The sequence below is a fragment of the Zonotrichia albicollis genome, chromosome 17 (assembly GCF_047830755.1).
Source record: "Zonotrichia albicollis isolate bZonAlb1 chromosome 17, bZonAlb1.hap1, whole genome shotgun sequence".
Lineage (NCBI taxonomy): Eukaryota > Metazoa > Chordata > Aves > Passeriformes > Passerellidae > Zonotrichia > Zonotrichia albicollis.
Genome location: NC_133835.1, coordinates 9,872,259 through 9,898,623, shown reverse-complemented (window position 1 = coordinate 9,898,623; position 26,365 = coordinate 9,872,259). Strand labels below are relative to the sequence as shown.

The following is a 26,365-nucleotide window of genomic DNA, read 5'->3' as shown; positions in this document are numbered from 1 at the left end:
CCAAGCTAAAAGACTGGGAGGAGAAGAGAAGGAGAAGGAGAAGGAGAAGGAGAAGGAGAAGGAGAAGGAGAAGGAGAAGGAGAAGGAGAAGGAGAAGGAGAAGGAGAAGGAGAAGGAGAAGGAGAAGGAGAAGGAGAAGGAGAAGGAGAAGGAGAAGGAGAAGGAGAAGACCTTGGCTGGCAGCTCTGCCCTTTTTAGGTGGGGAGGGACAGGATGTTGGGGCCAGCTGGGAATTTAGGGTCCAGCACGGCATCCCAAGCCCTCACCTTCTGAGTTCTGCCGCGACGCCGCTCCCTTGATGCGGAACGCTTGCCGGGCTCGGCTGCGGTCTCCGAAGCTCCAGCTCTTGGGCACTTTGCTCGGGCTGTCCTCGATGCTCTGGTCAGCACTGGGGGACCTCCTGATGCCCTGAGCCTGTGGAGAGCCTTTCCCTTTGGTGCCAGCACCGCGGGGACTGGAGAAGACACGATCTTTCAAACTGACCTTCTGACTGTTCAGAGAAACACGTTGAAACAAAGACAAAAAGGAGACAGCAGGAGGAGTCATTCTGGAAACCACGCAGTCCTTCCCCACCAGCCATTAGAAACCAAGAGCACTTCCAAGCAGCAGTGACATGTAGCTTTGCTGTTGGCTTTTTTTTTTTTTCTCCAATATGTATTTTTTATTTTTATTTTTGTTTTAAAGAAAGCATTGTAGAAATGTTTCCGTCATCATGAGTGAAATGGGAATGGTTCGTAAGAGAGAGAAAATAATGAGGACTTGAACAGCAGCCCCTCATGGGATGCCAGGGCTGGCGGGACAGAATGACATTAACAATGAGGTTATGATTCCTTAAATCACTGATCGGCTCCGATCACCAGTTAGGAAGCTTTTCTTTCACAACTGCCTTCCAAAACACTATGGCTAATAAGAAAATACCAATTAAAGAAACCCCAAACCACCATCTTAAAACTTTTGTGCAAACTTCACTTCTGGTGCTCAGATCTGTCCCTTCCCTTTCTTCAGCTCCTGTATTTCCTCCCTCTTAAAACATGATCTGCCCCCTTTATATATTCCAAAGAGTTCCTCTGTATCCAGTTACATATTGAAACACATAAATACAAACGCTGTGCAACTCCTTTGTATCCTATGAAAATTCCATCTAAAAGCTATCTGCCATCTCCCTCGAGGTCTGCTATGGCTGTCACAAATATGGAAAGCAAAATTTTAAAACTCCAGAATATGACACTTTCATGCCTTTTTTCCTACATGAGTCTTTGCAATTATGGTTGGAAAAGGAGGTCTCTCCAGAAACAGAGATCTCACTGGGAAATAGGGACCACCCAGCTCTACTTAGTTTCCAAATTCTGAAATTTGCATTTAAAGCCTTTCACCCAAATGGAGATGTTGAATTTTTATCCAAAAATTTAAGAACAAAGAGATTTTGTGAATCTTTATGAAACCACAAACTTTATAGAGACAGCACTGAGGAAAGCAGACTGCAAATACTTTTGGATCATTTCATATTTTCTTAATAGCAATCAATGATTAAACTCCACTGATTAGAGCTTGGACAACCAGTGCAAGATAGCTGCACAAATAGCCAATATTTTATATATAGGCATATCAAAACTGAGTGAAGACAGGGATTGAATTCCCAGCATTCTGTACCATTGCAGCAGCCACTTATCATTCTGCTGCCAACTCTCTGCCGCAATTTGCGGGAAGAACATTTCAGATTTCAGAAATCTCAATTTCCACATTACCAACCAAAGACCTGCTTTTTTTTTTTTTTTTTTTTTTGGTGTGTCTTTCAGCAACACCAACTTAAAAGTCAGAGCCCCACGGCCCCTTCTTTGCCTTCAAAACTGGCACGAGGTTCTTCAGTGAGAACTTGGCTGCTGGTTTTGAAGCAAAGCAAAGTGCGGCTCCCTTTTCCCAGCCGCCGGCTGTTCCCTGCTGACAGGAGCAGACACCAGCTCCGGCCAGCCAAGGAAGAAGATGTGACTCGAGGACACTCAGGGAGCAGATCTGTCGACTAAGAAGGTGCTATTTTTACAAAGTCACTTTACATTGCGAGACAACAAACGTTTACAGGGAGAGAAAGGTGCTTAGGCAGCATTTTGCAGGGTTGTGTGGGGAGGGCACCCCCTGGGCTGCAGGGAAGGGCTGGCTGCGGCCACAAGCTCAGCAGCAATTTCACATTGAAAGATGGGTTGGAGAGAAAATAAAATTTGTTCATGACCAAATTAAAAAGGTGGAATTATTCTAATTAAAGATGAATTTTAATTCAGGTAACTGCTGGGGATTGAATTTCCAGTGTGGTGCCCATCTGCAGGGTCTGTCTGAAGGCCATGGGATCAACAGAGCTGAAATCCAGGTCAGATGTACAAATCCACACAGGAAGCTAGGAACAAGCACGTGCCTAAACACCTTTCTGGATGTAAGCCTTCATTACTACTGCCACCATAACCATTGTACATAATGTGCCAAAGGTTTAAAGGAAATTCTCACTCTGAGTTTCTTGGGTTAGAAACCAGATTGAAATTTCATCATTTGATTCTAAATAGGCCAACTGGATCTTCTTTCTTTATTTTTATTGATTTTAAAGAATGACATTTTTTGAATCCACTGTGTTTCAGTAGTACTATTACTTTGAATTACCTTTTTAAAAAGTAAGTTTTATAAAAATGCTTTAGCAACACAGCAATATTCAGGAAACAAAGTGATCTTTTGTGCCCTATCCTCTGCTGAGTTTCTCCCATCACCAATCCCAGCATAAAACCAGTTGCCTTTCACTGAGTATGGCAGTGCCTTTTTCTTGGAGTCTCTTTTCCATTCCCACAACAAATGTGCTACAAATGTTTGCAGGAATCACAAAAAGCAAAAAAGAAAGGGTTGAACTTGGTGAGGGATAAAAGCAAAGAGTTTTAATCCTGAAAGCATGAGGAGCAACACATTAAAAAATCTCATAGAAATCTGATGAACAATCAAGATCTGGGTGGGTTTTGTTCCCAAGTACTCACTAAGGAAAAAAACCCAACACTTGATGTAACTTCTTTGTTTTAACATAGATGACACGAGACACCATGAACAACTTAGAGAATCTTTCCTTCTGCCATGCAATTCCTCATTGGAAATGACACCTGGAATCACATGCAAGTACAATCCCTGCAGAGGAGGATGCTGTTGGGGTCTGCAGGGGCTGGTAGGGAAAAAATCCCAAAGAAATACAGACATACATAGGGATATATGTTGTCAGCTAATCCAAGATCATGTTCTCACTCAACCAGAAAGTCATGCAGAGGGACAGGGATGCAGAGTGCCCCAGAGAGGTGGTGTTGGGATGTCACTCCAGGATGGTAATGAGCCTCAGCTGGGTGGGAGGTGTTGGTGACACAAAGGTGAGGACAGCAGGGACAGACGGACGCTCACAGTGGTGACAGCAGTGTGAGCACGGGGCAGGAGCTCTGCTCGTGCCAGGGGGAGGAAGGGAAAGGGATCTGTGGCTGTGCAACCAGAGGCACAGGTTAGGGGAAGCCACAACAGACTATCAGGTTTAAATCACAGGTTTAAATCAGGTTGTGATTTAATTCTAGGTACACTCCAAGTGGTATCTATGAAAACAGATTTGATAGCAAAAAATTACCTTTCCAGGCTGACTGTGGGGAAGGTTTATAAATATTCAGGTTTTGAATTTAACAAAGGATAGAAACTGAGCTGATATTTCTCTATTGCCAGTCAAAAAATGAGAGTTCATGCTGGCGAAAGTGGATGATGTTCACTGCTTTAGTGGGCTCTGCATTTTGGTTAAGTCCCAGCACTCAGCAGAGGAAGGCACAAGCACTGACCTTCAAAATGAGCTGCCATCAGCCTCCTTAGGATGCCAGAGGTTTAAGCTCCTGTTTAAAATGCTCTGGTTTGGGGTTTATTCCAGTTCTCTATAGTACTAAATCAGCACTTTAAAAAAAATGTGGACTCATTACATTAGCAGTAATTCTAGATCAATAAAAAGTATCAGTTGTAAGGTTTTGCCATTGATTTTAAACTATGCTTGAGCCATTACTTCATTTTCTTCTCAGCTAGCCAGAATGAGTCGGACTAGCACAGACCCAGATCCATCTCTGCACCCAAACTCAACCAGTATCTGTGCTCATTCTTCTGAGAAGCTGTGGCCAGGAGAAAAAGGCTGTCTCCTGTTGGTAAATGAGGGGCTTTTTCTAAATCAAGAGTTTGTGCTGAGCTTGTGGCATATGAGAACAACTGATTAAAACCAGGCAAGAGTGCCAGGAGTGAATGATGGCCTTTGTGACTATCACAGGGCTCCAGTCTGCTTGCTGCTGTGAGTAAGAGGCAGACAACAATTACTGGAGACATGAAGGAAAGGAAAATAAATTGTGTATACAAAATTTACCATGACTAAAACAAAAACCAAGAGAGTGCCTGGCTCAAGTCTGGTTTGACTCCAGTGATTCCAGAAAAAAACATTGCTAAAAGGTGAATTCAGCCTAGAGAACACAGTTTCTAAAAGCAGAGAAACCTGGGTATAAGGGAAACAAAACATCAGCCAGTGATCCTGTCATGGTGAGTAATCCCTCTCCTTTTCCTCATCCACATCCACGGTGCCAGACTTGGATGGGAGCCACTGCTGCTGTGGTGGTGAGGACTGGAGCTGCAGCATCCCTGCAGCCACCACACAGGGATGAGTGAAGGGACAGTGGAGCAAGACTCACATCTGTAACCTTTGCTGTCCTGCAGCATTCTGTTATAATCACCCATCTCTTCCTAAATCCCAGCCCTCTTCTCCCAGACTGGTGTTGAGTGCTGTCAGACATCACACCAGCACATTCTGCATCTTCTCCCAACCCTTTGCTGTTTGCCAGCTCGGCTGTGTTGCATTTTGGGAGCAAAGCAAAGCAGCCAGGCTGCACTCTGAGCTGCCTGATCATTCCCAAGGCTGCCTTTAAGGAACCTGCTCCACCCAGAGAGCCACAGGCCAGCCAAGGGCTCTGCAAACACCTTTCCTTCACTGCTCTGGGTGCTCTTCCCACTGTGAGGTGCCCTCGTCCCTGAGTGTGCTGGGAAAGTCTCTTACAAAGCAGAATATGATAGAGATGATAATCTGGCTCGGTGTAGTTACATTACTGTCTAAAAATGAATGTGTTATTGCATTTATTGACTAAAGATCATTGGTTTAGTACATTAAGAAACCACAGCTTCTAAGGAGTTTCCTATTAATTTACCTACATTGAGTTTTCCATGATTGCCTCATCGTGTGCTGTTATTTTGTTATGTGCATCCTAGATGAAGGCTTTTAGCACTCAGCCTGAGCTGCATCAAAGTGCTGGCATCTGCCCCAGGAGTTTGTGCATTGGGGATTGGTGGCAGACACCCAAGGGTCCACAGAAACAAGACATCTGAATTATTTTTACATCCCTTAAAAATTAACCCACAGTTCTACTAAAGCACAGGGTGTATAACACTACACTCAGGATGGATGCAGGTAACAAAGATGCTCTTGTAGCTATTCCAAAGTCCAAGGCTCCTTTTTGACTGGAAGAACCATGGTCTGTCATCCTTCTTTTCAGACTCTCCAACAGATTAAGAAGACATTGAGGTAACACTTTGTTTCATCCTCCCTTTCCCTTGCAGAACTCAAGATGTGGGAGATGAAATGAGGACCACAGTGGGAAGGAATTCAGTAGAAAACAGAAAAAAAATCACACTGGCTCTAGCAATCAAAAATCCATGCCTAGGAAGACATGCAAGGAAGACATTGAGATCAGAGTGGCTGATTTTCCAGAAAACAGAACTAGACACGAACACATGAGAGGACAGATTATGAATAGCACTGCTCATTTTCATCTCTGCCAAAAACAACCTCAGTGTTAAGCAACTGAGAGGAGGCTTTCTCTGGGGAGAACTCCCTGCTCACACTACACCTCCACACATAAAACAACCTCACCTGGCAAATGGGAACACCACAGAAGTCAGGATCATTTTATCCAGCTAGACTGTTGACCAAATCTTTGCCATTTGTCTTGAAATGCTGCCTGTGCAACTGATGGTCACCCAATATTTACCCCAACTTTTCAAGGCTAACCTTCAAGGAAGACCATAGCAACACCAAATATGTAGCAGGAGGCTGACTCAGAGGTTCAGGCTATTTATCCAGATGTAAGGGATTTCCTACCATGGAGAAACTGCTTTTCATGAACCCTAGATCATGCCCCATTCCTCTTTGTTACCCATTCAGAGATGGGATTTACCACTCTACTTCTGAGCACCTGGTACACGCAAACCTCAGCCATGAGCCCTACCCTCTAGACTGACAGAGAATAAAAAGAGCCAGCAGGTCAAAAAATAGCAAGAAAAGAAAAGATACAGGTTGAAACAATTAATGAAGAAAATCAGAGATACATATACTGTTAGAGCTGCAGTTTTACAACTTTCAAAGCTGTAGTTTGTTGGCTTTCTGAGGGATACAGAGACTGGTGATTTTGAGAATTAAAACGGACTCCAAAAAAGAGCATGCAAAAATCCGAGTTCACAAACATGCGGCATCACTCAGTGCCCTGCCACTCCTGGGCTGTCCACCTGCCTGGCTGTGGGGCAAGGAGCTGGGGGTCCCCTGCCAGCATTCACAGCATGCAAACTCTGGGCAGAGGGAGATCAAGAAGGTGCATGTTTGCTGCTGAGGAGCAGGGGTGGGGGCAGAGACTCTTCTAGTGCAGGTGTGGAAAGTATTTACGCACAAGTAAGAGAAGATCTATGTGTCTGTGTATATGGCCGTGGGTGCACTAAGGGATGCTGGTTGGGAAGTCCCTGAAAACACCTAGCGGTTGTCAGCTGGATGAAAAAGATGCAAACCCTGCTCGTAAGAAAGCCCTGAGCTAAAGCTGTCTGTCCCCCTGGGGGTCTAGAAACAGAACCATTCACAAGGCCAATGTCAACGCTCAGGGGAGCCCTGTCCCCTACGTCTGGCGGGACAGGCTGAGATTAGTCCTTCTCTAGCTGCGTAGTAGAGGTGCTAGATAGGCAAGCTGTGGCTTCCAAAGGCCACCAGGCTAGGAAAGGTCAATTTGTCACGGTCACAGAGCCAAAGGAATGGTGACTGAGCAGAGGCAGGAAGCTGGTATTTCTCATGCTACTAACTGGACATTGCTGTACAGTGCAAGTCAATTTGCAAGGATTCCCTGGACCTTGAGGAGGGATGGGGTGATAGGGAGGAAGGGATCTTTAAAAAAAAAAATTAAAATTTTTAATTTTGATTTTTTTTGAAAATTTTCGATGATTTGTTTAACTTCATTTCCTGGCCTCCTCCCTTGCTGAGCAGACACTGCCTTGGCTGGCCCAGCCCAAATTCCCCATCCTCATCCCTTTGCTTCGTGCGCTCTGCACAACAGGCAAGGCTCTAATTTTGGGGCGGGCAGCGGGGAGGCTCTTCCACCTTTATTTTACTCATCTAGTACCTCTATTAAGCAGAGAAGTGATCAGAACGGGTGGTAGCAGGGTAGAGGGAGAATGAGCCGTGCAGCTTTTGATTAGTTTCGTGCGACGCATTTCCCGTGGTACCTAGAGTTTCCTGAGCAGCATCCGCATAGTGACTCTCTGCACGGTTTGCTTTTACTGGAAATGAGGGGAGAGTAAAAATTAGACCTGGAAGCAAATGCCAGACAGGAAACTTTTGATTATGGACTCTGGTTTTAAAAGACAGGTGTTTTGAGGGCCGGGTTCATGACAGGATTGTTCTGTTTGAGTGTTCAGTGAGGAAAAAATAAGTAAATCAAAAATCATGAGGGTTTCTGAAATTTGTTTCACTGTGGTCAGTAATTTTAATTATTAGACATGAGGCATTCTGCTCATTGAGTTGGTGGTGTCTGTTTATCTACAATTAACTGCAGAAAGATTTACCATCTGTATTGGAAACAAAAAATAATACCCCATTCTTCCTCTAATTATATAAAAAAGTAAGTTTTTTCAAATTGTATAAACTATGGAAAGCCAAAACTTTAACTTGTTTTGTCAAATAATAGCCAAAAATCTCAAATTTCTTCTTTTTTTTTTTTTTTTTTTGAAAATAAACCTACTCACAAAAACAGCTAGTTAATCTGTGAATTATTTGATATGGAAAATACCATTTCATTAAGCCTGGCATTGAAAAAAACAAAAATAGATTAAAAAAACAAGGTGTGGTGCAGTCCCTTATGGGAAGGGAGTTGAACACCTGTGTTCACACATCTGGTTTTTGTAATGATTTTCAGACAGGGCCTACCACTTCTGGAGAGTTGCTGACTTTGAGGAGGCACCACCACAGCTCCATCCCAAATGGCTGCTCAGGCACTGCCCTGCCAGGAGATCCCCACCAGGACCAGGGTCCTCCACGCCATGGAGCAGCCCTCTACCTGTGGAAGGGGAATGACGTGGCCCCATCACCCCACCAGGCCACCAACCACCAGCAGGCAGCTCTTGCTGAATTCAGGGGCAGACTGCAAAGGCTGAAGGGCATCAAATCCCAGTGGTATTTTACACTTGAGGTGGGTAATCAGAGGAGCTGACGGGCACAGCATCCCATGCAAGCTCAGCTGATGCCACCCTCGGCATCCTGGGGACTCCTCAGGTGTCCACAATGGGACCCTGCATCCCCAGGTAGCCCCAGGAGCTGGTGGTGCTACCAGGGCTGTCCTGGAGCTGGCATGGGAGTGGGATATTGAGCATGCAGAGCCTCAGGGATACACATGGGTTTCTGTCCTCTCAGTCTCCTCTGCAGTCCCTCCAGAAAGATGCAGTTCCTTCCGTGCAAATAATCCGCTCCCCTAAAGGCAACTGATTATTTCCAGATTACTGTCAGTCCCAGCATGAGTCTCTGACACCAGATAAATTGGTTAGAAGGCCAAACACCAGCCCAGGCTCATGTGGCCCATGGAGTTCCCATGATTGACCCTGGTTTCCATGGGCAGTAGAGGTTTGGGACACCTTGGACATCCTTGGCTGGATGAGCAGGGGCCCACTGAGTCAACCAAAGGCATCCTCCAGTGCGTACAGAAGCCTTAATCACACCCCTGAAGAGAGATCTTGGGGTTGTGTGTATCTCAGACAGACATATACACACACTGAGAGAGAGATATACACACAGATAAACACACACGGTACAAGGACCCAGCCCAGCATTCACCCAGAACACAGCCAAGGTCCTGCTGAGCTCACTGGGGTCAAGGACAAGCCACAGCTGAGAACAACCTTCCAAAGAGGTTCCTCTCATCACCTACAGCACTGAACTCATGCTGGACAAAGTAATCTGAGTTTTAGCTTCCCACTTCCCTGCAATCCTTCTGTTTCCTTTTCTCTGATATGAATGTGTTCATTTGGTTCATTAATTTTAAGCTTCTTACCCAATTGTATTTTGGAAAATGCAAGAGGAAGAAATGTGGTTGTGGATGCCTTCAGATGTTTCTCAAACCATCTGTTAAAGAGCATCTGAAGCCCACATTTCATACAGAAGCCTCCATAGCCCTGGTGAACCATGTGTCTGTCTTTTTGACATTACAATCAAAGCAAAACAAACAGAAACGAGATGCCACAGCTAATTTTCAGCCTGATTAACAGAAGAGTAATCACCCCCCATTACCACTCTGGTCTGCTGGCTCTCTGCAGCAGGAGGGGTGAGAAAAGCCCTAGCACAGAGCAGGCCCCCTTCCCTGGAGATATGAGGGAGGATGGATTTGTGTTTGGACCTGCATGGCAGTGGTGGGGTCTCAGAGGTGGGATGGGCAGCACAGCCAGCCTGGGGAGGGGCAGGGGGCAGTGCTTGGCTGGGGCAGGGACAGGATGGACACAACACCCAAAGTGATGGGCAACAGGAGGCTCTGAAAGCATTTGTTTTTTTAAAGGGAGGAAAATAAAATGTGGAGAAGGGGTACATGGCATGTAGGAAAAGGCCAGCATCTCTTCTGCTCATCACAGCCCAGGCTCCACCTCTGGAGGAGGTGAGCTCCCCAAGCGAGGCAGCACAGAGCGTTCCCAGCACTCGGATGGGGATGCAGACAAGCTCGTAGTGGGAAAACAAAGCAGAAACCACAGAGAAAGGACATAACCTGTCTCTCAGATCAGCTGTCCCATTTTATGCCAAAGCTAAATCAAAAGCCACCCAAGAGAAATTGCAGGTGACCCCGAGCCTCTGCCACTCTGACCCCATCACCTCCTCCTGTACTCCCAGCAGCTCTGCCAGTGCCGTGTGGGCAGAAATCAGCACGGCCACAGCAGCACTGGGGGCAGAGGGCAGGACCCCAACAGCCACCCCTCTGCTCTGGCAGAATGCTTGGGATGCTCCCTGACCTTGCAAGACAATGTTTATCCTGCACAGCATAACCCCATGTGCCATGCCAGCATCCTTCTCTAAATTGAAATATAATAAGGTGAAAAATAGTGAAAAAGCTCTTTCTGTTCCATTAGCTGCAGGGGGTTTGTGGTGTATCTGTTATGGAAAGAAGGATTTAGGAAATCAGCCACTCCCTACACATCACTAAAACAGGAGGAAGATCCAGCTCCCTCCAGGTGTAAGACTGTTTCCTTACAGCAATGGAAATGCAAAGTGGAAAATCCTTTCCCAAGCTGAAGCAGTAAAAGTGTAGAGCTGGGGTCTTCTAAGAGAGACAATTCATCCCCAGGAGCTTCCTGAGTGAAGCATCAGCAGCAAGTGGGTGATTAACTGTCAGGTGGGCAGAGAAACAGGATGAGTTCTCTTTTCTAAGGGCAGGATGACACACTGAGCATCACCGAGAGGCTGCTGGAAATTCGAGTGGGTGGAAGATTTGGGATGTGAATGTAAAAGACCCAGAAAATTTTATTGGGGGAAAATAGGCAATTTGGGCCCCCTTGAACACAAAAATCCTTCCTGAAGGCTGAGGAATTATCAGATGTAAGGAAAAGGACAGTGGGGACAGGTAGAATTGGTATTGCCCTAACAAATCAGAAGGAAGGAGCTTTGGTGCTGCCATGGCAGCAGAACTGAAGGATATGGAATAAACTTTAAAGCTCTGCACAGCAGCTGCAGACCCTCAGCTTCAGCCCTCCTTGGGCTGGGGTTTAGCAACAAAATCCATCAGTGTCACAAGAGACAGATGCACCACAGGAGCAGGAAACAGCACTTGGAAATGGCACTGAAGAAGGACCTATAAATAGTAAAAACTACTCTGAAAAAGCACAGGGAAGGACTATTTTTACTTCTTTCTGTGACATAAGGTTGAGAAAGTAGAAAATGATCAGGGAAAAACCTGCAACCTCTACGAAGAAATATTGTACTCAACTTCAGGTGTCAAGTAAATAAATATGAACCCTGCAAGACAGGACCAAAATTCAAAAACTAGAAATAAGGCTCAGAAATAAGACTGTTTAGTCTGATTAGATTGCAAGGATGCTGGCTAGGATAACCCTTTAAGGGACTTTTATACCTCAGATTTCCTTGGCTATGGAGGAGATGGGGCTGAACAGGGATTTTATCCCATTGCACAGCAAGAAACATGGATTTACCATTTGATGCACCCAAAGTTTACTACTGGCTGAGGCAGAGCAGCAGAGCAGCCAGACCGTGGGATTAAATTCTGACCCTCCTGATGCCACAGGCAAGTGGCCAAGATTTCAGCCTTGGTCTGGTCCCAGAGAACTGTTCCCAAGTAATGCTCCCTGCTTTAATAATGCTGGATGGAGGCTGCCTTCACTCAAGCTGCACTTAACAAAAAAAAAAAAAAAAAAAAAAAACCAAAAAAAAAAAATCTGGATAGTTGAAACATGATCTTGGAGATTTGGGTTATTTGGCAGGAATATAGATGGAGTGCTACAAAGGTTCTGCTTGCAAAGAAAAGCTCAAATGAATGACAGGGAAAAAAAAAAGGGGGTGGGGAGAGGGAGAAGGAAGGAAGGAAAGATAAAATTTTCCACCCTTTAGTCAGCAGTATATCTACCCAGATATCTTTGGTTGGCTTTTATGCCAAGGAAAAATTAGCTTCTGGCCTCTTATAAGCTAAGAGGCATGGCAGAGAGGTACATCTGCAGAATGCCAGGCTCTAGCTGTACTTCTGAAAAATGTATTCATTGTTTACAAAATCTAGGCTGTAAGCTGTGTTTTGAGGAATGAGATGGAAGATCAGAAAGCCAAGCAGATGATCTCCACTGATCATCAGTTTGTGTCTCATCAGCCAAGGAAAAAAAAAAAAAAGAGATTCAGTTCCAGAACTATTCTTTAAAAGAACTGGAAAATACAGGACGAAAAAAATCCCAGAATTAAATACTTCTAAGTGGATGAAGAGTGTCCTAAAAGTATCCCAAACACCAGCCCTGCTGCTTTCCCTGGGGAGTTGTGAACGGAGAAAAGCTCTACCACAAGTGAGATTTGCAGCCGCCCTTGGAAGGTGCTCGCCACGACCCAGAGCTCGCTCTGCACCGTGGGCTGGAGGCGTGGAGGGAAGATGGAGCAGGGAATGTGCCTCCTCCCCAGCAGTGGGGAGGACCAAGGGTGTCTCTGCCATGCCACCCTGTGCTGTGCCACAGAGCCCTCCTGTGTCCCACGGAGAGCAGCAGGTCCAGGCCGTGCCCTGCAGCGAGAGGAGCTCAGCAGGAGTTGCCAAGGCGGTGACGGCTTCGTGTCCCCACGTCACCTCTGCCCAGCACAGGTGACAGAGACACAGGCAAAGCCTCACCTGGCCTGGGCACACGTTGAGCCTGTGTTACACCGAGTTACTCAGCTATAACCCCAGCACCAAAATAAAATAAAGAAGCGTAAACCAAAGCCCTGCTGTCACCCCCGTGAGTGTCTGCCAGCTCTGCCTGTGCTGCCACCACTCTCCATTCCCACCCAGCCTTGCTACCCTGCTCCAGCCTGAGGCAGACTGGAGGGAAGATATGATTTAAGGTCCAGCATACACGTAGATAACATCGGACTGCACAGCACAGGAAAAGCACGGTAATACCTAGGAATGCTTCCCTCGATGGTGCCACGACATGGTACACACACTCACACACACAGAAATCTACAGGGAATGCATGGGGATGGCGTGTTGGCAGTGATACAGACCTTGGCGATGGTTCAGGCTGCTGCTCTTTCCTTTAAACAGAAGCAATAGTACATTAGCATGGTGTCAGGTGGCAAAAGATGTTGCTGCTTCACTGTTAAAACATAACGAAACGACAATACCAACAGTACAACTAAGTGGAAGTTGTGGACAGAAGAAAGGGAAAGGAGCACTTAATTCCTGGAGTTTCTGGCCCGGACAGAGGATCACTGGAGACTCACACAACCTCAGAGAAGACACATACAACGCACAGGGTTGAAGATTTCATCCCAACCCATCCTTGTGCCTACGCACCACTGAGACACCTGAGGGTCGTGTGATTTGTGTGAGCACAGGAGGACTTCTGTGGGCTCAGAGAGTGGCCCCCTTCCTTTGGAAATGCACTGCCCTCATGTTTTGCACAGGGGGAAGGGTCTGAATGGCTCCCACGGCCTTGGTGCATTCACTTTTCCTCCCTGGCCACGGGCACAGAGCTCATGTCAGATCCCTGAATGCACGGATTCACACCAGGTGCTGGGATTGGACATGGGTGGGAAGGAGCATGGACCCCTTCCCTGGCATCCTGACACCTCAGGTGGGGTTTGTGCCTCCAGACTCTTTGGCAGCTACTTTACCAAAGCAGTTGGCAAAGGCAGCATGGAGGGAGTGGGACACCTCAGTCTGTGTTTGCAATTTCATATTGAGATCTGAAACTGGATTGCCCTGAGAAATCATTGAGGACAAAGTGAGCTGAATGCCTACAAAAGAGCAGTCAGGACACTGCAAGCCATGCTAAGGCACTGAAAAACACTCTTCACCCTCACTGAGCAGGCACTGTGGTGGTATTTCCCTCCAGCAATGAGGAAAAGCTGCTCTGATTCACAACTCCTACACTGGGGAATGGTGTTTGGTGGGGGCCCAACCAGTCCTGCCCCTGCAGCCCCCCAGAGAGGGAGCAGAGAGTGTTTTCTCAGCAGATACAGCTCTGCCTCCCCTAACACAGGTGTCCTCTGAGTGCGATGCTGCACCAGCCCTGGCCCTGCTGCTGCTCAGCAGTGACCACTGAGACCTGCACAGAGCCCGACCCCTCTCCCTCAGCTAAAGGCAGCAGCCTGGAGACACTAACAAAAATCTCCTTCTCCCCACCTCTGCTTCTTGCTCAGAAAAGCCTGGAAGCCCAGCCTCAGTCACTAGCTGAAATACTCACATTTAAACTGCTCAGGCTGACCCAGGGGTGTATATTCTTTGTGGAGGGCAGGCTCCATCCCACATCCCCCAGCTGGCCCCGATGCCCACTGGCACTGCTCCATCCATCCCAGGGTCAGCACACTCCCCATTCACCAACAGGGCAGCCTGGAGTGCTCAAAAACCCCAGGAATTTCCCCTCCCAAGCAGAGGGTGAAGGTGCAGGACTCCTGCCCTTCTGGGTGGGTTCATGTAAACCCTTCCATAGCCAATTTAGCAAAAATGTCTCACTGCTGCAACCTTGCCTGCTGTCACTGGGGGGAACAGAGAATGAATTAACACATCATGGGCCTGAGGGTCCTCTGAGTGTGGTGAGGAGCAGAAAGGTCAGAGAAAGACTGGGATCACTACCTCCATCAGCCCCTTTGAGAATATGGCTTTGAGTTGTCAGTCAAGCACTGTGACATTGCTCCAGAGCCAAGTTAGGCTGAAGGAATTCATGTAGAGCACGGGAGAGGGGCAGGGAGGAGGTCACTGAGTGACCCATGTGGGACCAGCTGTCAAACCTCTTTCATCTTCAAGGATGTCCATATGCAAAAGGCAGGAAGGAAAAAAAGAAAAAAAGGAAAAAAAAAGAAAAAAAGAAAAATACTGCAAAGTGTGTGTGTTCCAAACTCTCTTAACTCTGCTGCTAACCTGAATGTCAGTCCCGACTTGCTCTTCAGGTTCCTCAGGAGCTCCAGCTGGTTCAGAGGAGGGATGAGTCTAGAGGGAGAAAACAACAGGCATTAATATCCACTCAGAGCTGATTGCAGAGCCTCCTCTCTCGGCAACTTCCCCTGCTGCCCCATCCTTTCAACCAGAACCAGCTCTGTGCCACCAACTGCAGCTGGGGGCCAGCTCGGGAAGGATGGAGAGGGGTTTGGTGCCACTTCCAACAGTGTCCTGAGGCAGAGCAGTGGGGTAAGAGAGAGAAAGTGACAGCGAGAGAGAGAGAGAAACTTGTCTGCACCACTGCATTTTGAACCTCCCCAAAACCAAGCAGCTGCCAGGGTTCCTGGGCAGCCCGGTGGTGTTTTGGCAGAGCTGTAGTCTGGCAGGTTGGCATTGCTAAATGGAGAGAAACTCCAGCTTTGGGGGAAAATAGGAAAACTCAACCCTGCTGCTCTTGGGAATGTGGGAAGGCATGGGAGGGAGAAGCAGAGAAAACAAGGACCTGGGGTTGGAAGCATCCCAGGAGAAAGAGCAGTGGGCTGCAATTCCCTACTCTCCATGTCAGGTTTTGCCCTAAACTGAGACAAAATCTTGTGTCACTGCCTTCCAGAAACCATAGGGCTTCCTTTCCTTCTCAGTTAAAAAAAAAAAAAGAGAATCTGACAATGGGAATCCTGGTAAGAATTAAAAATCCAGAGAACATCCTTTGGCCTATCCTGCTTAAAAGCCATGGAATTAGCTCCACATCCATTTTGGAGTTCTTCCCTGAGAACCTGGGAATAAATATTGCTTGGTCCATAAATATTTCATATTGATATTCCCAGCCAGGTTTTCAACCAAGAGAAACATAGGATGGAGGTGTTAGGGAGGAGACTATAAGGAATGAGGCTTCTAATAAAATAAAGGGAGAGATATTCATGCTCTCATTTTTTCAGTCATGATGAGACCAGTAGTTTCACACTTTAACTAAAAAAAAATCCAACTCAACTGGAAATGCCTCTTCTCTGCAGGCACAAAACTCTTCCTCAAAACCACAGTGGTTCAGCAGAGATTTTGTGTTCACAGGATTGAGGCAATCAGAAAATTTTCCAATTCTAAGTATGGAGAAAAGAATAAAAATAGGCCTGAAAAATTTTGGCTCAGCTCCTCAGTCGCTTCCATCCAGAGAAAAGCACATCCTGATCTGCTGAATTAATGATCCTCTTCATTCCAGACATCAGGAAGAAGCTGACCTTGATGCAGTGGAGCTGTGCATGAGTGCTGGGCTGTCACCTCCCTTCAGTTGGGTTTGGAGATGCATTCCAGGTTGGCAGAGGTGGTGCATAAATCCAGCACAGGGTGTACTCAGCAGTTAATGAAGGGTGCACAGCTCTTCTTTGGTGAATTAATTCCTCAGGGAGGTCCATAGCCCAACAGAACACAGGAAAATCACCCCGTTTTCTCCAGCTGGGATTGCAAATCCCAGGCTCTCACTGGTGGAAGTCTCAGCTGAGGAGCTCAATAGCTCAGAAGACTGGAGGGTTCAGGATTCCAAAAGTAATGATTTCTTTTGCATCAGCCCATGGTCTGCAGTGGCACCCACCTCTTGGGCCACCACGGATGCTTCCATGAGGAAGTACAGACACACAACAAACACAGAAGTTCACCATTTCTGTGGCTGGTTCATGGGCCTGGCACACATGAGGTGGAAACAACCAGTGTTTTAATGAAATAATTATTACTAAAAATGAGTGAAAACATATGCTTGACCTGAAATTTAATCTCAACTAAGTGCTCAGCCTAACCTGTCACTGCAAGAGCAGCTTGAGGAACAGCTACTGCACCACACCATTTCTCCAGAACCTTAAAAAAACACCAAAAAAAAAAGGCAAAACTCTGCACAGCTCTTGAACTGAGCTTTGCTGTGGAATGCTGTGTGCCCAGGGGACACAGGTGCCAGGTGCAGGAGGAACCTCTGGCTGGGGCTCCTCACGTTTTCTCTCTCTCCTCCCGCTCCGTGTGTCACTGGTTAGTGAGGGAAGCACGTTTGGTTAGGGGGGAGCTGGCTGAGGAATGTGCACACCACGGGACACACACAGCTCATGCCACCCACCACAGCAACACTTGTGAGCTGCTGCAGGTCCCCCCAGCTGCCTCCACCACCCCTCCCAGTACAGCACAGGGAAAGGCCACGCTAACTCCAGCTGCTGGCTCCCGCATCCGCAGGGAAAGGAGGATCCGCTGTTCCTGGGAGCACAGAGAACTGTTCAAGCATCAGGGGACAGGAGGGAGGCCATGCCTCGGGCCAGGACACCACCAGAACCCCACGACACGAGGAGGGCAGTAGCACACGACACGGTGGGAGCCACAGGGACACACCACGACACGCTCGCGGACGCCACGATGATTTTTTGGAACAGTCCCAGGATGAACAGTTAAGGAGATGGTGACAAGGAGAATGGTGCTGGAATGGGGTAGGAACCTAAATGAGCCTCCATGCGGTGCTGGAGTTTCTATGAGCAGCCAATTTGTGCCCTAACCATGACTTTATGTCTCCAACTGAAGCTATTTTTCATGACTGAGAACATTTGTGGAGCTTATAAAATACTTCATTACGACAAATGGAACAGAAGTGGCACATTCTTATTCCTCTGCCAGTAGTAGAAAAATGTCTGATTCTCAAAACAGGCTGCTGTTCAGCACAACAGGAAAATATATTCTTAATATTATACTTGCAGTTCATTGATGCAATTTGCTATAAATTAAGCACATAGAGCAGTAAGTGTGATTTACTAAGGCTGTAAAACTTGCATCTGTGAAAAGTGGAACTGGGTTTCAAAATCAGGCACTAAATCACATCAGCTCTAGTGGCATTACTGCATCTAGGGAGGATTTAAGCTGCTCTCAGAACAGAGCTTGTCCTGCAGTCTTGAAATGAAAGTCATTTATTCCCCATCTTAAAATATTAACTTGACTACACCTTCAGATACCCATCTCATATAAAATACTCCTGTGATTTGCAAATCTACTCCTTTCGGCAGAACCTGAGATAATATTATTTATCATAAATCTTACACAGCCATATCCAGGACTTTGTATTTGGATTGATCCCAAAAGGTTAAGTCCCAGATTGAATAACTGTGGCTAATAACTGCTTAGCTCTAGGTGGGTCTTGGAACTAAAAACAGAAATGGAAAAGTCCTGCTGAGATGAAGCATTCTTTCACCAAAAAATCAGATTGGATTACTCAAAGAAATGAATGATCATATCAGTTTAGCATTCCAGATCTTTCTCTTCTCCAGGTTTTACCCTTAAAAGCAGGCACAGCTGCTCTGGAGGTTTTATTCTGTGCCACCACTGATGTGCCCTGTGGTGCCACCACACCAGCAAACTCAAAGCCAGCATCACCAGGTGGGCACAACTCCTGCAGCTCAGAGCCAGATAAATGACAGAATGAAGGATGGGAGAAGAGGGCTGAGAGAGGGAACACAGGGGAGCGAGGGCAGAGGGCAATGGAAGATGAATGGGGATGTTTTCTTGTTAAGCGTTGCATGGATCGGGGAAGGTTGGAAAGACCATCAAGAAATCATCCTTAACAAAGCAAGCTTATCAAGCACGCTCCCCTTCTCCTTCCTGACATCACCATTTTGGCAGTTTCCCAACACTTGTGTGTACCAATAGCTAAGATGTACATGGAGGTGCAGGGTTAGTCTTTAGCAGCAGCAGGGCGTGTTTGCTTTGGGCTTTCGCTCATTCCTTGGGGAAAAAACTCATCCTCAAAGGTTTCTGTCTCTTTTTGTTTGTTTGTTTTGTTGTTTTGGCTTTTTTTAAAATTCACGTTACAGTCCCAAATGAAGAACAAGGAGTGACATGACACACACTTTCAGAGTCACATGCACTTCATACCTGGAGGCACCATACGTTTGCGTTTGCGTGCTTTTCAAGTGTTTTCACCAAAGAAAACCAAAGGGGTAAGAGAAAGAAAAACAGAGGGGGAAGTTGGGGTGGAGGAGAGGGGGAAAGAAACAGAATAAAGAAAATTAGCATATGAACCAAGTGTGTCCCCAGGAGCAGATGTTGTGGCCAGGCTCACAGGTGGGCACAGGAGCAGGGGCTGAGCTGGCTCCTGCTGTGGCTGGCTCAGGAGCCATGGCACGCCCGTGTCACCCTTGGGGACAGGCAGCTGGCACCTTGCTCTGAGAGCAAATGGGCACCACGGGGCAGGGAAAGTGTGGGGGCCTCCCAGAGACCTTCCATGGGACATCCTCAACTCCACCAGTTGGGGACAGCCTGGGCTGGGCTGCTGATGGGCAGGATGTTCCCACGGATTTGATTTTTTTAGTGAAGGCCAATATATGATAGCAGTTCAGAGCAAGGCTCTGCTCTCATGAGTGACAATAAGAGCAGATTTTGTTTTCCCCAATAAATCCAGTGGCTGATGCAGAACAGGTTATTTATGATGTCTGGGTGCACCAACCCAAACCACACCTGCACACACAGAAGCCTTGTGCGTATTTCAGAATTTGGTCCTGCCACATTTTGGATTTAAAGATGAAATCTGGGATTCTCTCAGAGGCCACCATATTTTCCCCCAAACAAATCAGAGTAGCTCTACTGCAGTGATTGGAGTGATGCTCTGGAGCCATATGAGCTCCTCCAAGGCACTTGTAACAATTTTCTCACATCAAGCAGCCAAGCCTTTCCAGAGATGCCTTGGGAAGAGAGATGAGCTAAAGGCACAGCCTCCTGCTATGAGGGATGAGCAGCTCAGTGCTGAGCAGAAAGGATGCCAAGGTAGTGGTGACTGCAGATCATCCCCAGGCACCAGAGAGGGGATTTTGTGTTCCTCTAGCCCACTTCCACACCACACTGTGCATTGCAGCCACATGTCAGCAGCCACAGCCTTAAGGGGCTGCTGGGCTTGACATGCTGCTGTGGCTGCAGCAGGACCAGCAGCAGCACAGGGCTGCCAGTGCCTGCCCATGGCCTGGGGAAGTGGGGAGGCAAGGAGAGATGGTCAGTGTGAGTGATGCAAGCTGCAGCCAGAACATACAGTTACTCCCCTTTTTAAAAAAAAAAATAAATGTACTTAATTTGACAGCATTCAAAATATAGTCAGGAGTTCGCTGGTTTTTGGTAAAACAATTTCATTGAGGGCTGAATCCACTGGTGCACCCACAGCTCACTTGCCCAGGTGATGTTCACTTGATCTTAGCACAAACAGGAGCTGGGGTTTAAGGGAGAAGCTGAGAACTCAGAGAAATCCATTTCTAAGGAAGCCCAGGGTGTGGGGCTGAACAGCACCCACAGCAGCAGCCAGCAAAACTGCTACAATCCTGCTAAAAACCTCTCCTGGCTTTTCACTCAAGATAAGCAGGCTCTCCAAACTACATTTTTTTTCCTCTTTCTCCTCCCCAGAGTTTCTATTTAGCCTTTTCTGGAGATCTTTAGCTCAGATTTCTTCCTGCATATTAGCTCTGTGGAAATACAGGTTTTAACAAGGGGGTTGTGTAACAGGTAATCAAAAGGGTGTCACTGCATGTCTGGCTGCATGGTAAGTTCAGTATTTCAAAGAGCAGTAAAATCTGGCAAAGTCCACTGAAAACAAGCCCTGAGTGCCTGCATTTTGCAGTGGATTTTGGGCCAAGCTCCATCCTCATCCTCTCCAGTAGCTGATCCCAGGCAGTGCTGCAAAGGTACAACCAGGAGGTCAGGTACTGGGAGGGAGAGCTTCAATGGGTGGGTTTAATGCTATTGGAAAACAGCTTTGTTCTGTTCTGTTGGGTCGTTGTTGTTGTTGTTTTGGGTTTTTTACATAAAACCTTCATGTTGGTTCATAAATTTCTAGGGGAAAAGCAACCAATCAGACACACACTGGGAATGCATCCAATGAGAACTTACTGACCACAACAATGGGACTTCCAACAGGTTTTTATGATAGGTTAAGAGGCTGGCTGCTGTGTATGAATTACAGGCTAAAGCTTACCCCAGGAAATACATCCAGGCTGTCTGCCTGAGGGCTAGAAGGCACCAGTAATATGGGAAATCAGGAAGGGATTATTCCTGCAGTGGCACAGCCCAGTGCTGGGCCACAGCCCTGCGTGGGAGCAGGGAGATGGGGCACAGGGAGCCCCATCACACCCAACAAAACCCCACAGAGCTACAGGAACATCTAACAAACATATCCAACCATTCTACAAACACAGAGAGTCATGGATAGGCTCCAAAAATACACCAGGAAGGGGCACATGGCCCTGGCCAGGATACAGGGAGGTGTGGGGTGAAAATGAGTAGAACATTTTGTATTTTAGCTTCTGATGAAGCCACCAGGCCCAAAGGGAAGATGAAGGATGCTGTGCTTCCCCATGTCCTGGAGGGCTGGGAGGCATGGCAGGGGACTCTGTCCCCAGCTCCATGAAGCTCCAAATCCCAGGAGGCTGTGAATTTCCACAGCACTGCTCTAACCTGAATGGTTTCACCATCAAAACCTGCCTGGTTTTACTGCAGGTAGAGCAAGGCAGGTGGGAACTGCTAGAACACTCTGGTGCTCAGCAGCCTCATCCATCATGGCTCCAACGTCATTCCCTGCTTGTGTCAACTCCCTGGGATGGATAAATGAGATACAAGGAATGGGAAAACGCTCCCTGAATCCCGAGTTAGTTTTCCTCCTCTGAGAGGTAAAAAAGGAAAAGAAAGGAAAGGAGGACCCAGGGAAAATGCACCTGGGAGAGGGCCAGGCTGGTCAAGGGTGGGAGAGAAGTTTGCTGAAAGGCAGAAGGATCATTAGAGACCAGTTGGACCAGCAAGGAGAGCCTGAGAGGGCACAAGGAGCTGCAGGTAGGGTGAGGGTGGTGTTTACCTATGATCCAGGGCAGCTTGGAGGGAAGTCTTCACACCTGGGCACGGCAACTGTCACAACACAATGCAACTACCAGCAGGCGTGGAGAAATAAAGGTGAAAAGAAGAGCATGTACACACACAAAGACATGGGAAGAAAAAAAGAAAACACAAAGCAACACGGAAATTAAAATCAAGTCAAAAAAGAAAAACAATGAAAAAATACAAAGCAAATAAAACCTCCAAAAGCAAAAGCATATACCAACCCTTAAGGAAATCAAAATCAACTTTTCAACCAAAAAAAAATTAAATAAATAAGCAAAATTATATATTCAGATAACAAAAATAACTATGGAGACAGTGGCATCACGAGGAAGGCAGTGGAGGAGGAGGCTGGAGGAGGAGGTACCTGTACATGGGGACGGTGACGGTGCGTTCGTAGTACTGCCAGGTGGAGTGCAGGTCTGTCCGGGACAGGTTGGTGGCATAAAATCTCCAAGCCGCCTGTGCAGGAGAAAACCCAGTGGGATTGTGTACCCAGGCATGGCCAGAACCACCCCTGGGTTTATAAACCTCAACGAACACCCAGTCCTGTGGCATAGATTCAGCATTCTGCCTTCCCCTTGATTTGGTGACAAATGTGGGGTGGTGCCATGACACTCCTGACCATGTGTGCCCAGTTAAAAATGCTGCAGGTCCCAGGCATTCACTGCCAGGCTGAGGTAAGGATGGGTGTTGTTGGCCATTAAGAAGTGAAAAATATGGGGAGAGAGGAGCAGGAGAATGTAAAATGACTAATTTCAATTCTCCAAGACATACAACAAGGCAAGCCTTCTGCACGGACATCTGTTCTTGCGAAGAAAATGATCCCAACTGTACCTTTATATCAGGATAAATATTCTCTTTGGGGAGAAAAAAGGGTGAAAACAGACTGTCCTAATGCATTTGTCTTGCTGAGCTGGCTGCTTGCTGAATTCCATCTCTTTTCTCTCTAGATTCCCTACCACATATGCTGTTTCCCCATAGCTGATTTCCTGGCATTTATTCCCAGACCAAACCAGTCACCGCCTGCTGTCTCACACCTTACACACACGGCCCCATTTGTCTCCTTCCCAACTTCTAAAAGTCTATGAAGCCCCCTAAAACCAGGATGGTGCCACCACAAGGCTCCTTGGATGTGACCCTCACCTGGATCAGGCCCGCTGCTGGGTTTCGCCTCTTCTCAAAGTGTTTTTGTCGATGCTGCTCTTGAACCTTCAGAGCAAATCCTGAACCCAAGATGCCCTGGGGAAGAGAACAACAATTTGCCACAAGCAGAGGTTTAGTTAAGTTTCCACTTAAAAATTGTGGCCAGCTTTCCCTTCAAAGGTTTTTTCCTGGCTCATTTTTTGATTCAAACTAGAGGAAGGAAAGAGCCTCCATCCTGGTAATCAATAGCATGCACTCTCCAAGGGGCAGCTGACTTTGCTGGCACTCACTGGAATTGCAAGTTTTCCCAAACTATCTCCAGTCAACTGATAAAATACAAAAGAACCCCAGCGGGCTGGCATTCAACAGATCATCCTCACAGGAATCCTGATCCCACAACACATTGAAATGCACTGCCAAAGGGACAGGGGGAATTTGCTGAAATGGTGTAATCACAGAATAGCAGACTGGTTTGGGTTGGAAGAGGCCTTAAAGCTCAATTCATTCCAACGTCCTGCCATGGGCAGGGACACCTTCCACTAGGTCAGGTTGCTCCAAGCCCAGTCCAGCCTGGCCTTGATGGGCAGCCATATCTGCTCTAGGCAACCTGTGCCAGTGTCTCTCCACTCTCATAGGAAAGTATTTCTTCATAACATCCAATCTAAACCTACCCTCTCTCATCTTAAAGCCATTAATTACCCCAAGGAACAGCCTTCTGGGGAAAAAAATTACTTTTTATTGCTTCCATAAATATTTGTGCAAAGCCAAATCTAGAGCTCCCATCCCATTTGCTCATGCACACAATTCTAAGTTGGGGATATTCAAATAGACTTTCTATTTTTCTCCCCCATTTTCTGACTCAAAAGCCATAGAGCATTACAGTCAGAAGGTCTCTGAGTGCATGACACTGTAGCTGTTAGAGTGTCCCCAGCACCAGGGGCTGGGGAAAAGGCCCACGTGAGCTCAGCACCCACTTACAGCAGGAAGGGCGAAGAAGGAGACACCGATGAGTGTGAAGGTTGCCGCCAGCAGCCGCCCGTTCCAGGTCTGTGGATACTTGTCCCCATAGCCAATGGTGGTGAGAGTGATCTGCAGGGAGGAGATCAGTGCCCAGCCCTTGGTCAGACAGCCTTAAAACTGAAACAACTCAGTCAAAACTCCCACAACAGCCGAGTGGCACACGGAGGAGCCGGGTCACAGTGCAGACTGGGGAGCTGGGGCACCAGCAGGGATGGGCAGCTCCACGGGATGCAGAGACACCCCAACACCCGCCCTGCTCACGTGCTGGTTTCACACCAGTTGGGAGCGTTTTGGTGCCTTTTGCTGTCACAGAGAGAGCTGCCATCTGGTGCAGAGGCTGGCGGCAGCTCGGAACCTCCCCCAGGAGGGGTTGTGCCTTCGGCAGGGGAAGCAAACCAGCTCTGCTCCCCCAAACTCCCTCTCAGCAGCTCAGGAAAGCTATTGGCATGCACAAAAATCTGCTGCTGTTTATTCCCAACCTTCCCAGCAGTGCCCATCAGCTGGTCTCTACTCCCCTATTTAACAACAGCCTGTTAGGCTGAGAGGATGAATTACAGCTCCTTCACACCACCTCATTTAGAGAAGGGTTTTGTGTTATTTCAATGCACCAGGAGAGAGCTGTCTGCATTTTAGGGAAGGACTTGAGAGATTTGTTGGAGACAGAGGCCCCTGAATTCCAGAATTCCTAATTCCAGAATTCCAAACTGCAAGGGAAGATACTTTTTCCCACTTCAGTCCATGGACACCACTAGTGGGAAGTGCTGGCTAATCCCCCGAGGCTTCCAAGAGGATTTGGAGAGCCTGGGACTGGTAGGACAAACCCAAAGAGAGGGATAGTCTGATTAAAAACATCTTTGAGACTTCTGATCCCAAAGGCTGTCCCTGTAACACATGGACATCACTGGCCCCAGGGATGGGAACTGACACCATGCTGATGTGGCATTGGAAACATGCATTCCATTTAGAGTAAAAAATCACTTTTACACAAATGGAAGTAGGATCCCAAAGCACCTTTTAATTGGGCCCACTAAAAGCCTTATCAATTAGATGCTATTTTGACCAAGTGGTTAAAAAATGCATCAATGTGGCTAATCCTTACTGAAATGCAGAGTTGGAGCAAGGCTCTCTCCATAATCACTGCAAAGCTGGTTTGCAATATTTTTGTAATTTCTATAGACAACAAGAAGTGTTGGATACACTAAGATCAACGAAGGGATGAGCTTCTGAACCTGAAATTTGTTTTGTCCCATCTCTCAACATCTGCCCATATTGGATCTATGAGCTGGACTCTAACAAAAACTGTTTATTTTAATGAAATTCAATTTTTTTTTCTGAACTTCTCAGCGGCAAAACAGTCTCAGAAGCAGAAGGGATAAATCTGCCCATGGTTCTCTCCAGACTGAGCTCTAATCTGGGCTGTCACTTCTCCTTCATTGTTTATTTTCTCGTTATGTCAAATTGGGCTTTGTTTTTATTTTTCTGTCCTAACTAAGGGGCTTGAAAAGCAATTTGCTGCCTCTTTCCCTTTGTTGGAATGGAGGAGCTGCTTGATCAGCTGATTCCTCCCCAAGCCTGTTATTGGGATTTGATCAGATCGGGGATTTTCATTACATGCTTTGTAATCAAGGCCAAACTAGTGATGGAGCAGAAGAACAATAATGCAAGAAGATTAGAATGTCATTAATTCTCTCTTTGTTAATCGGGTAATCCAATAATTCACATGCACACACACAGGCACAGCAAACCACAAATACTGCCCTTTCAGCAGAAATGTGATGGGGAGTGCTCACCCCACTGGAGCCTTTCTGTTACTTAGGACCTATTAATTTTATGAAATTCATTCTAGCATATTCAACAACGCCTTGCCCAAGTGCAATTTAAATAATTAAAGGGCAGCAATAGTTGTGAAAACAATGATCAAAGCACCCTGTGGTGTGGGATCTCTCTCTGACCTGCCTCTGTCACGACAGAGCTCAGTCCCACGACTGGGAGCACACCAGTTCTCAGCTCCCCTGCAGCTCCAGCCACTGCAGAAATGTGATCCCCCAACAATTTCTATGAGGTTTATGTAAGAAAAAGCGCTAAATGGAGCAGCCTGAGGCCATTTAATAAAAATGTTAACTAAGCACTGCCTAAGTCGATACCTCACGTAAGTGATAGAAGATGGAGGGTTAATGGACATTTTATTTTAATAACCAGCAGCTGCTCTATGGAAATTACTTACCAGACCCCACCAAAGTGCATCTGCGTATGTATCAAAGTGCTCATTTTCTCCCTTCTCGGCCAAGTACACCAGGAAAGAGGCCAGGATGAGGCACAGGAAGCCAATATACCAGGCAGTAATCAGCTCCTGCGAGATCATTAAAAGAAAGAAGAGGATAATTGCAGTCCTGGTGCACATCTCCAAACACTGAGTT

General features: G+C 46.9%; 1 protein-coding gene across 21 annotated transcripts in view; it reads right to left on the bottom strand.

The window, feature by feature from the left end:
- KCNQ2 (potassium voltage-gated channel subfamily Q member 2) overlaps positions 1-26,365 on the bottom strand; it is a 74,644-nt gene that overhangs the window by 21,301 nt on the left and 26,978 nt on the right. For 4 of the 21 annotated variants that reach the window (XM_074553658.1, XM_026794762.2, XM_026794761.2 and 1 more), the window contains exons 5-13: positions 26,173-26,298; positions 23,907-24,017; positions 22,929-23,024; positions 22,150-22,244; positions 18,810-18,839; positions 14,907-14,975; positions 13,049-13,078; positions 7,555-7,608; positions 267-490 (exon numbers count right to left, since the gene is read on the bottom strand). In XM_074553658.1, the coding sequence (XP_074409759.1) occupies positions 267-490; positions 7,555-7,608; positions 13,049-13,078; positions 14,907-14,975; positions 18,810-18,839; positions 22,150-22,244; positions 22,929-23,024; positions 23,907-24,017; positions 26,173-26,298 (835 nt within the window). Of the gene's footprint in view, positions 1-266; positions 491-7,554; positions 7,609-13,048; positions 13,079-14,906; positions 14,976-18,809; positions 18,840-21,762; positions 21,832-22,149; positions 22,245-22,928; positions 23,025-23,906; positions 24,018-26,172; positions 26,299-26,365 lie in introns of those variants that run through there. The other 17 variants (XM_014268477.3, XM_074553656.1, XM_005489110.4 and 14 more) reach the window with 12 other exon arrangements.